Source organism: Mesoplodon densirostris, chromosome 2, assembly GCF_025265405.1.
Source record: "Mesoplodon densirostris isolate mMesDen1 chromosome 2, mMesDen1 primary haplotype, whole genome shotgun sequence".
NCBI classification, from domain to species: domain Eukaryota; kingdom Metazoa; phylum Chordata; class Mammalia; order Artiodactyla; family Ziphiidae; genus Mesoplodon; species Mesoplodon densirostris.
This window is the reverse complement of record NC_082662.1, coordinates 90301275-90313066: the sequence shown is the minus strand read 5'-3', so window position 1 is coordinate 90313066 and position 11792 is coordinate 90301275. Positions and strand designations below refer to the sequence as shown.

The following is an 11792-nucleotide window of genomic DNA, read 5'->3' as shown; positions in this document are numbered from 1 at the left end:
CTTGGGTCATAATCATTGTACCCTGGAATTCACATTGAACTGAATGAAAGAAAAGATGGTATTTCAAGAAGACTGAACATATTGGTTATCAACTGTAAAGTCATGTATGCTATTAAGATAATCCAAATCCAGTCCCCAAATATGAGGATAATTATTGCATGCACCTTTAAAATGTATGCAAAGAGTTTTAAGTCTCAATTGAATTGGTCCTTAGCAGGAGGATGTAGTTGTCTTAGAGCCTTGTTGACTTGGGATGGCATGTTTACTTGTCAAAGTTGAAGATGAATATTTCTGTGATGAGGTGCAGTGGCTTCCTTTGATCTTTCAATCTTTGTGTCAGCAAAATTACAAGGTCAGTTAATAAAATATAGTCGGGCTATTTTAAATAACTTTATTCTTAAATTTAACAAGCTATTATTAGAAATGCTTTGGTATCAATACAATAAAAATATGTTGGTTTCCCCCCCACTGAATCATGTCAACTGGAAAAGTTAAGAGTTTGTTCTCCCCAGCTTTTTTGGAATTTGTTTCAAATAATGACTACTGCTTATTCACATGGCTTAAAATGGGTATAATTATAATTTTTTGTATCTCAGGAAAAAGAAACAAAATATCCGGAAGAGAAATTTGCAAATGTTTCTTAGTTTCTTCTTCAAAGGGTGTTTACATAGATGGTACACCTCTCAGATAACTTTTTTCCCCAGCTTTGCCATTCTCATCCTTAAGGCTGCAAAATAAAGAAAAAATAGAGAGAGAGTTATGGAAAAAAAAGCTTTACTTTTCACTCTAAATGACCATTACATAGATTGCAGGAAAGTTTGAAACATACCTCAGATGATTTTATCCAACAATGTGAGCATTGTTTTAGTAGCATAAAAAGATAGTAGAAATAATAAGCTATGGTTAACTTAGGGAAGAAGCAGGTTCAGAACTAGAAGGAACCTATTTCTATAAAAATTAAAAGAGCAAACACAGCATAAATTGAGTAAATACAGGATTAGTGCACAGTATCACTATTAGCCATAGATAAACAGCTATGGGTCAATGACTGTTTTGTGCATATTTCTGAGCTATGTACTACTAAAGAGAAAAAAGCATTGACATAAACCTTAATTCATGATGGTTGGGTTATCTTTTAACTCATCAAACTTGGTTATCCCAAGGGGCTTCATCCTTGGGTATAGAATGGCAAGAACAAATTTTTTTAATAACAAAACATTACGAACCAGTATTTAGGAGTTGAAGTCATGATAAAATGTCTTTGTCAAGATATGTTATAAGTACTTTCAAAGGGCAAATTTATCTTTTTAAGAATATTTCACTGCTAATGGTATATTGGATGTAGAAACCATTTTAAAAATGTAGATTTAAAATTCATAACATTTCTCTGATGTTCTGGTATCATGCCATTAATATTTAAGAGTATAGCTGTCTCAGTCATGTTCCAAAAGTTGAGAGATGCTTTCAAGGCACTGATCATTACAATCATATGTAATATGGCCCAAGAACCAGCCATTTAACTGTTTGCAAAATTTTGTTTAATTAAAAAAAATCAAAAAGGGAAATCATGTTTTCTTATTTCACAGCCATATATTAGTTGTCTATCAACAAATGAAATGACCCTATTTCTAAGCAGCTCTTTTTCACAAATACGAGAAGGTTGGGGATCTAATATTGTAAGAAGGCCATGGTCATTTTTATTTTCACTCTACTTATATGAATGTTTTCATTTAAATGAAGTCAAAGAGCTTTATTTCCCTTGGAATTTTAAGGGAAATGATTATTTCCAATGGCAGGATCAAGAATATTCCCTTGAATTCAGGACGAGCTGAGAGAATTTCCTTTGCTCTGTAGCCAGGAGGATGGTGTCGATTGCTGGGAGATGTCGGATGGTGAAACTGAAGGATAGGACTGTGCTTCCACAGCAAGAAGGCAGAAGGCAAGTCTTTATAGGTTTTACTTTGGGATCTTTGGACCTCTATCTTGCCCATACCAAAAACGAAAGCAGAGGAAACGTTCATCTTAAGGGACTTTTGAAGGTCTCTTTTAAGGCTGGGGCAAAATCCTCCTCCCTACAGCTACTCCTTAACTTAGATTCAGTAAATCAGGCATAGCCAGTGTGCTGTGGATTTTCAGTGAAGTTCTTAAAGGACATCTTGGATGTCTGCATCCTCAGGAGTGGGGTAATCCAGTAACTCACTGTCCCGTTTCTTAAGGGGGAAAAAAGAATTCTAGATTGTTAGAGTCTGCTCTTCCTTTCTTTAGGCCTATGGTAAGTAGATGGTGTGAGTTCCAAGTAGATGTGTGGGGACACAGTTTTTGGCAATGGGAAGGCCCCTTGGTGTAGCAGCTAAAAGACCTGAGTCATCAGCTCTCCTTTTTACTTCTCCTTTCTGTTCTTCTCTGTTCTCTATCTCCTCTCCTCATAGCAATTCAGACGCATAGTCTTGACTGGTTTTAACTTGAGGGAACAGAGCTTGCCTCCTTACTCTCGGTATCCCTTGGCTTCTAATGGTTGCCACAGGTTAGCAATTTTGGCACCAATAGCTTTTGAATCCCCCGGAGCTGAGTTTCCCTACCTCTTCATCCTGAAATGCCACTGACATCTGTAAGAGGGGAGAACAGAGCTAAAAGAAGTACAAAAGTAGGTTGGTGAGGATTACAAAAGGGAGTCAACTGTCTGGTTGGTGGGGATAGTAGGGGAGTCCCAGTAAAAGCTTACAGGGGCCACTCGTTGGATGCATCTGGCATTGAGCCAGATACTTTGAACATGATCCTGTTATATTTATTGATACATAAATAAATGGACATAAATTTGCCTAAATTTTCTTGTTGTGTCTTATCCTTTTCAAAGTTTTGGCTAAAAAATCTGATCTTTAGGGTCTCCAGACTCCACCTTTTTCCATCTTTCTTCCTCCTTCATGTTCTTTTCCAAGTTAAAAATTGCTATTAGGTCAGGTTTTGATAACAGCATTTACACTAAGAGAAAAGAGACTTACACTTATTAACTATTATGCTATTAATATACTAGGAATATTTATATTTAGTAGGGCACCTATACCATAAATAAAGGAATGGACTGAAATGGTGGATTTTCAAGTATCAATATGCATTTTTTGGGGGGAGAGGCGTTTAGAGGGAGAAGCTCAACCTAGTTGGTGCTTGTGAAATTGAAATGCATAGGTGGCTATATATTCTATGAATATGGACATACCCTGAGGGCATATGTCAATATGATGTACTTATTTTAAAAAACCCATTAAAAATATCAGTTCTGTAATCCACGTGGTGAATTGGAAAATGGGAATGTAAAATGATATCATAACAGAAGGCAAGGAATTTGGAGCATTCTGTTTATAAGATGATTTGATTGATAGTACAACATTTGTATTGTTACTTTGTCTGGAAAAGGTCTTCCTGTTTTCATTATTTTAGTTCAGTGGCATGATTAGTGTTGTCTGGAAACATTAGTCACTTCCTGTCTTTTTCTCTGGGATATATGTGTTGACATGGGTAAGGGAGAAGGAATAAGGGTGTTCGGGAGGAGCTGGCTAACATCCAAGTTAAAAAACGGGAGGTTTTATAGTGTGTAATGTCACTGCTCTTGACCATAAACAGCATGCTCCTCTTTTCTAAGTCTTCGCTGTTGTTGTTTAAAAAATGAATTTAAGCTGCAAAGTTTGATCATTCTCATAACAGAAAGGAGCTTTTAGTTTTATCAGGTTTCCGTTGTGGGGACACACCATTCAACTCTGATTTAGGAAGATAATATAAGTGCACACTTACCAAAAGCTTAGAAATTCTTCAGATAATTAAATTTACGATAGGTATGTCTAATTAACTACTTAAAAAATGGAAGAGGTCCATTTTATCGTGTTATTGGCAACCTAAGACTGGGTTTCTTGGTTGCAGAGGAAGAATCCTTCCTGAATGGTGCAGGTACTACCAAAAGTTCTGTAGAATTATCAGGTTGTTTGATTGCTGGATTAGCTGGGACTCAATAGTTATTGCTTTTAAATGAAAATTCTTCTATTAGAACATTTAAAATTACTGTTCCTTTCACAGATCTAGTACGTATGTTGGGAAATTTGATTTATGTCTTTAGCTATTATAATTAATTTTATCAGCTATTATAATTAATTTTATCATATTCTTATTTATTGTTTATAAATAAGTAGAATACAATATTCAAGTGATAATAAAGAATCTAAAATTGATGAGCTATCAGTTTTATAGAAAAAGTGTTATTTTCTATTCAATGCTAGAAAAGCTAGATAGCTATAAAACTTTACAGAGAATGAGAATATGTGGAATGAAAATATTTAGAAAATAAAAAAATAAAATTTCTAAGTTAGGGAAGACTATGTGACATTAAATGTTATAGATAATGTAGAATAAACTGATATTCTTTTTTAAAATGTAGAAAAATTAAGGAAATAAAGTTAATAAAATTATAAAAGTATAGAGAAACAAGATATAACAAAGTAATAAAATATCACATTGAAAATAAAATTTGTTTTTCCTTGCAAAATTAAGGCAATTTATTAACTTATGTAGGAAGTTTAAATCACAGAGAGACACAAAAGAAGAGCTGGCTTCGATTCTTATGGGAAAAGATCTAATATTCATGATCCAACATGATAGTAATTCAAATACATTCACACCCATACCATGCCAGAAGATGAATTTCAAGTTACTAAGGTCAATCAATGCAGTACCCAAATAAGGCAACAAATTTTTGTTTCACTTTCTTTATCTTTTGAACTGACTTAATCACTTTGCTTATGATGATAACAGTTCATATCAACATTAATAAAAAAATCTTAGCATGTATTAGTTTATGAAGTGGTCAAAAAAAGCTGAAAGCACGAGGGTTTGGTAACAACACAGAGAAGATTATCACAGGACTAGACAGCAGTGACAAACCTTGTCATTTTTGTTACCTGTTAAGGAGGGATCCTCAGTCCCATCTCCTGCTATCTGAACGTCAAGTGGAGAATGGTGGACAGGGCTGCCTAAGCTTTCTTCTTGCTCTTTCAGGGATATGGAATTTTTGTGGGGAGATTTATGGTTTGTGTTTTCATGGGGATCAACTTCTGATCTCTTTCTTGGAAGTGGTGTTGGTTTGGCAGGCTGGAAAACCTGACTGTAGGGGGCTATGGGATGGTAGGATAGTTTCTCAGCTTCTCCTTCACCCTCCTCCTCATCATCAATCACAACCAGCTCAGCATGGATGACCCCATCATATCCCGTCAGAAGCTTCTTTTCTTCCTCATTGTCTTCTGCCTGCTGATAACCCATGAAAATCATCGTCACGGGTTCTTTCTCATCCATGTCAGAAGGCAGGGAATGAACAATATTATATCTAATGTCTTCCTCATCCTCCTGGCAAGTAGGTGAAGAATGCTGGCGTTCTGACTTCCCAACTATTGCTTCGCTGGGACTCAGTCCCGCCTTTGGAGAGGGAGCATACCTGTCCTGCATTACATTTGATTCTTCCCAAGGAGTCATCAGCCTCTTTTGCTGGGTGTGGGGTGTCTCCTCTGCTTGTTGAGTCATTGATCGGGGTTGAGGTATTGGCCGAACGGGACTGATGTGACTGAAGCTGTTGACGCTCTCCTCTGAAAGTCCATTGTCCATGTTGAGTGTGGATCTATTCACATCATTACCCAGTCCATTAGCTTTAATCTTTATCCTTCCTTGAAAGTTTGGTCCAGGAGTTACCTTTTCTCTCTGTGGAGTTGTAGGTCTGCAAAATGGATTGGCATATACAGGCTCATGATACTCTGTTGGGGATTTAGAATTTCTCTCTGAAGCTTGTCTTAAAAGTTCCTCTACTTCAACTGGTGCCAGGCCATCGGTGCCGTTGTATGCTGCACTGTGATTAGAGCTTACTGCATATACTGACTTTTGCCCATCGTCATAAACTTTTATCCCTGTACCTTTAAAGTCATCTGATGGGAGAGGTATTGAAGACAGGACTGTGCTTTCTCCAGTCTTCAAGTCTTTTTCAACTTTGATTTCCATGGCATACAAAGCTGTTGAGAGACAAATTTGATCCCTGATTTAGTTAACTTTTTCTCTTGTAAACTAGCTAGCTTTCACAGTGTTTATTATTTTTTTTCTTGCGGTACGTGGGTCTCTCACTGCTGCGGCCTCTCCCGTTGCGGAGCACAGGCTCCGGACGCGCAGGCTCAGCGGTCATGGCTCACAGGCCTAGCCACTCTGCGGCATGTGGGATCTTCCCGGACCAGGGCACGAACCCGTGTCCCCGGCATCGGCAAGCGGACTCTCAACCACTGCGCCACCAGGGAAGCCCCACAGTGTTTATTTTTATATTAAGTATCCCCTTTGTGTTCTTTTATGAGATGTCTTTTTAAATTTTGATTTTATTCATTAATGATATAATGACTAATAGTTTAATGACATGGGTTTTTATATAAGGATGTATGAAATTACTGAAAAAATGGAAAGGACTGAAGAAGAGAAGCTGATTGGAGAAGAGAAACTGATGGTTCCTAATGGTAAGGATTTTCATTGGGGAACCAAAAGATAGCCCCTTTCTAATGAATAAATCCAACACAACAGATTTACATTCTTTACATTGCTCAGGAATCAGATCTTTTTTTTAGTGAGGAAGAATATGTCACTCTGTGCATTACTATAGATAAGAGGCCAAGCACTGTATATTTTATTGTTACAGCCTTGCTGCACAGGCCAGCAGCCTGTTGAAATTAGAGAGGAGTGTTCTAAAATTTTCCCAACTGGGAGGTTGTTAAATGTAGAACTGGTATAGAAGAGGGAGGGAGTAGGCTAGAATCACATGCTTCTCATTTTGCCTTATGTTTCTTTTCATTTTCACTCCCATTTTTAAGAAGGGCTAAAAATAGAGCAATATCAGTTATACTAAAACAACTGAACTGGGGAGAACTGGTTGATTTTAAGGAAGTTGAAATCTGCTTCATGTCCCTGGCAAGATCCTGAGGGCTGTGATTTTAACTGGCAGAGCAAAGCTAATGGAATCTTGGGCAAAATTACAACGTTGTACTGCCTGCTTTATTGTGTGCTCTCGCCTTCCTCTTTGAATGCATCTTGCATGTCATCTCTCCTCCGTAGCCCAGTGGTTCTTGGCCTTCCCTGGCTACCCAAATAAAACTGCAACACCTTCTCCCACACTTGCCCTATCCCCCTTCTCTGTTTTATTCTTCTCTTTAGCATTTTCACTTCCTAATATGATATATTTTATTTGTTTACCTAATTTTTAATCTATTTTCTCCTTTAGAATGTCAGCTCTATGAGGGCAAAGATTTTTTGTGTTTTATTCATTACTGAATTCTTAGTGTGAGAACTGAGCTTGGCATAGAGTAGGGGGTTCACTGAATATTTGTTGAATGAATGAATGAATGAATGAATGAATGGATGAATGAATGACTACTTCCTGCAGATAGAGCGTAGCTTCTCTTTTCGCTCTAAAATTCAAAGGTTCCCTCTCTGCCCCAATACAAGCCTTCATTTTCCCTGGGGCTTTGAAGTGTTAGTGTCATGCAAATCATTCCCACATGGGGATAAATAATGCCGAGCCTTCTCAAGGGGAATATTTTCACTTCATTCATTTCATTTCATTTTATTCTAGTGTCTACTACATGGAATATGTTGGGAGAGACATTTTTGAGCAGGGGAGCTTTGCTTTAAGAGCTTCTTGTCTCCTTCAGGCCTTTATCTTCCCTGTTCTTACCTAGTTTGCTGGGGAATGAAATGCGTGGAATAAATATTGTAACCTCATTATCCCTACCTTTGTAAGTGACTCACATACCTCATGGAACTTTGTAAAATGGGCCATTGCTTAACCTGGAAGGATAGAATGTCACAGCAAGTTGCTAATATCTGATGTTGTAAAATCTGAATTTGAGAACCTACCATTGAAGACAGATTTTTCGTATACCTTTTCTATTTTGTTCATCATCTTCTACTCCTTCATTTCTTTCCTTCCTTAATCTGGAAAGTATGTAGGATTTTGGAAGGTCAGGGATACTAGCATAGATGTCTTCAATTGACTCTGTAAAATCAATATTAATTTAAAATATATTTAGAATATATTTACCATAAAGGGAAAAATTTCAGTGGGCTTGTCAAAAAATATCTCAGTTAGACATAACATAGACTGCTCAAAAACATACCTCCTGATGTTTCTTCCTTTTCCACCTTCACAGACTATAAGAAAAAAGAATTCTCCATGATTAATACAGTTTAAAAAATAAATTCTAAATATGGATATATTTTGAAGAATTATATACTATTTGTGGAATCACTTTGGGAGGGATTCAGTTTTAAAATTAGCTAATGCCTACCCGTATTATGTCTTCTGTTGTCCTCTCAACTGATTTTAGTTTCTTTAAAATTGCCTCTTCATTGGTTGAGATTTGCAGTTCGGCTTTTTCAAGATCTTGGATCTCTTTCTCAAGTCTGAACAAAAAGATATACTTTATATTACTTAAGACAGTACAAATACAGAGCTCTCAAATATATATTCCCCATATACAAACTTTACTTGGAATATTGAATGTAAGTATCCAGATACCTTCTCAGAACTTAGCATCACACCAAACATCACATTAAGTACATAGAAGATATCCAATACCTGACTTTGGCTTAACAATTTTCAATTAAAGTTTTTTATTTTTTATTTTTGACAAAGGGGATTCTTAGGTAAAATATTTGACCCTTGGTCCCATTTTCTTCATTGCAACTACTAATGTTACTTCCACATGAAACAGAGATTTCTTTTACAAAGAGACTTAAGTTTAAAGTTGGACCAAAAGGGATGGTCCATCTGTCATTATCCTGTAGATTGCTAATTTTTCTTACACAAGTTTTCATATAAATTGTTTGGAGGAAACATTATAATTTGGTTTTCTAGCCAAGCAACACTTTGTAACATTATAATTATTAAATTTGATTTAAAATCATAGCTATTTAACACTTAAAAACCCTGCATATCCTAACATTGAGAATGACACTTCATTTTAATTTCACAGTTCTCTAAAAGTTGTACCATATTATACAGAGTAGAGTGAAGAGGTGAGAAATGGACAAAATCTAGTACAGTGGCCTCAGCTGCTACTGTTTATGGAGACTACGTTTCCTAGAAAAAAAAAATGTTATCACATGGCCTGACAAAGTATAAGGGAACTCATAGGGACAGAAACAGACATTTGAAATTAGATTGTTGCTTTCTGAGCTGGTATCTAGACTAGTTTAGAGCTGCATGTCAGATTCAATTTAATTCCAGGGTGTGGCATCGTGACCTCTATCCTGGATAAAAACACACAACCATTAGCATTCACAAAGTTAGTAAAGTTGGCCCTGGGCAGCCATGAAACACATGTAGTTTCTCAGCCAAATACTCCGAGCTCTCAAATCAGCTGCCTCAAAGATGGCTGCTTAGATATAGCAGCTAGTTCAGGAGATGACAGCTGTGGGTATTAGTGTCAGCTAAAATAATTGTCAGTTTTTTGACTTCCTTCTTTGAGATGGTCATGCATCTGGCAGCTCAAAATGCCTGTGCTACTGTCATACCAATAAGAGTCCAAGCTGTGGTCAAACAGATCATTCTCCTACTTATTGCTTTCGTTTCAAAATTCTGACTTTCCTCCTGCCTCTAGCTGTTGGTAGTTGGCTGTTTATAGCTGAGGAGGTTTTCTTGCATATCATAGAACTCCAAGTAAAATGCAGTACCTCTGGTTTCTTAGAAGTTACTGAGATGTGACGCCATTCTAATAAATTCCCTCCACATCCATGGAGCACATTTGCCCATCAGTAGAGTTGTGGGGATATATGTTGGTTGGTACAGTAGAAAGTTCTGTACTGAAAGTGATATATCTGGATTATTCTGTTTCTGCTACTCACTACTTGTGAGAGCCAATTCTTTTAACTTGCCTGAAACTCAGTTTTGTAACATGTACAATGAGAATATAGCACCTGCCTTACTTCATACAGAAACACGGTGAAGCTAAGAAGCAGTGATGTATTTGAAAGCACATTACATATAATTGATATCAGATGTAAATGTTATTATGGTATAATTATCAAAGGTTTTCTGCAATACACCATGTCTATTCCATGTCCTGTTCTGCAGGGTCCTTTACCTGACAGCATGTTAGAGACAGTCTAATGAGGGGCTTTTGGGTAGAAAACAAGAAGGTTCAAGTCATTGCTGTATAAAGCTCTGGGACCTTAGGATCCAGCTGTGGAAACAGGCGGACCTGGGTTTGAACTCTGGTTCATCTGTCAAGTTCCTGGGTGACCCTAGACAAGTCACCAGACCTTGCTAAGTCTCATTGTTTTAATTCATTCATTCAAAATGTTTGTTTAGCATCTACTTTATACCAGGCACTATCCTATTTGCTGGGTTATAACAGTGAACAAAACAGAGTTCCTGTCCTCAAGAAGTTTACATTCTAGTGGACAACACACTAACACAGGGGCTGGCAAATAGTAAGTACTTTAGGCTTTGCAGGCCACATTTGGTTTCTGTTGCATATTCATCTTTCATATTTTCCCTTTTATAACATTTTAGTAATATAAAAACAATTTCTAGCTCATGGCTATATAAAAAGTAGGCCAGGGCTAGATTTGCCAACTCCTGTAAATGTTGTGTGTGTATGACCCAGGATCAAATCTAGCCCTGGACTTTATATATATACATATACGGATATATCCGTATATACATATACGGATATATATGTATATACATATACGGATATATACATATACACATCTCATATATATACTTATAAACACACATATATGCAAATATATATACATAATAAACAAATATGTGTATATGCACACATATATACATTTATTTATGAAGAAAAATGTTTCCATGAAAAAAGTAGCATAAGGACTATAAACAGAAGAATAAGGGAGACGGAGAGTGCCTGGGGAGGGGGCTCTTTTTTACAGAGTGTGGTGATGGGGAGTCTTTCTGACAATGTGTCATTTGAGTAGAGATTGAAGGAAATGAGGGAGGGACACACAAGGGTGTCGGGAGAGTGTGCTTCATAGAGAAGGAAGAGTAATTTCAAAACTTGAAATGAGAGGCAAGGGAATAAGGAGGTGAGTGGTGAGAAATAAAGTCAGAGAGGGGGTAGCCACCAGATCATAGGGGACCTTCTGCATGGTAAGGCCTTTGGGGAGCCTCTGGGAATTCTGAGCAGAGGAGAAACATGCCAAGACATGAAATTTAAACAGTTACATTGGCTGCGGTGTTGAAAATAGACTGGAGGGGGACAAACATGGAAGTCTCAGTTGTTGAAATAATTCGGATGAAGATGGCTTAATCCAGGGTCCTTGCTGGTAGAAGAGTGAGAAGTGATTGGATTCTGGAAATATTTCAAAGGAAGAGCTGCCAGGTTATGTCGATAGATTACATATGAGAAGTGAGGGAAAGAGAGATGTCAAAGGTGATTCCAATGTTTGTAATCTGAATAATTGAAAAAAATGTGAATGCAATTGACCAAGCTAAACTGGGAAGGAGAAGGAAGGAGCTTGGTGGGGAAGTGTTAAATGTGAGACAGTCAAATGGTGATATGGAGAGGACAGATATAAAAGTTGGGAGCTCAGTGAAGTCTGGGTTTGAAGATATAAAGTTGGAAGTTGGTATTTATAGCCATAGGAGTGGACAAGATTTCCTAGAAAGTTAGAGATTCCAAGGACTGAATCCTGGGGCAATTAAGCATTTAGAGGTCTGGGCAATGTTATCTACTTCGTAGGACTTAATAAGGAATAAA

The 11792-nt window shown here is 37.1% G+C and overlaps 1 protein-coding gene across 1 annotated transcript in view; it reads right to left on the bottom strand.

The window, feature by feature from the left end:
- Window positions 1–377: 377 nt before the first annotated feature.
- PALMD (palmdelphin) overlaps window positions 378–11792 on the bottom strand; it is a 55329-nt gene continuing 43914 nt past the window's right edge. The window contains exons 5-9 of the mRNA XM_060090177.1: window positions 8349–8463; window positions 8178–8211; window positions 7943–8056; window positions 4944–6038; window positions 378–727 (exon numbers count right to left, since the gene is read on the bottom strand). Of these exons, the coding sequence (XP_059946160.1) occupies window positions 684–727; window positions 4944–6038; window positions 7943–8056; window positions 8178–8211; window positions 8349–8463 (1402 nt within the window). The 3' untranslated portion in view covers window positions 378–683. The remainder of the gene's footprint in view (window positions 728–4943; window positions 6039–7942; window positions 8057–8177; window positions 8212–8348; window positions 8464–11792) is intronic.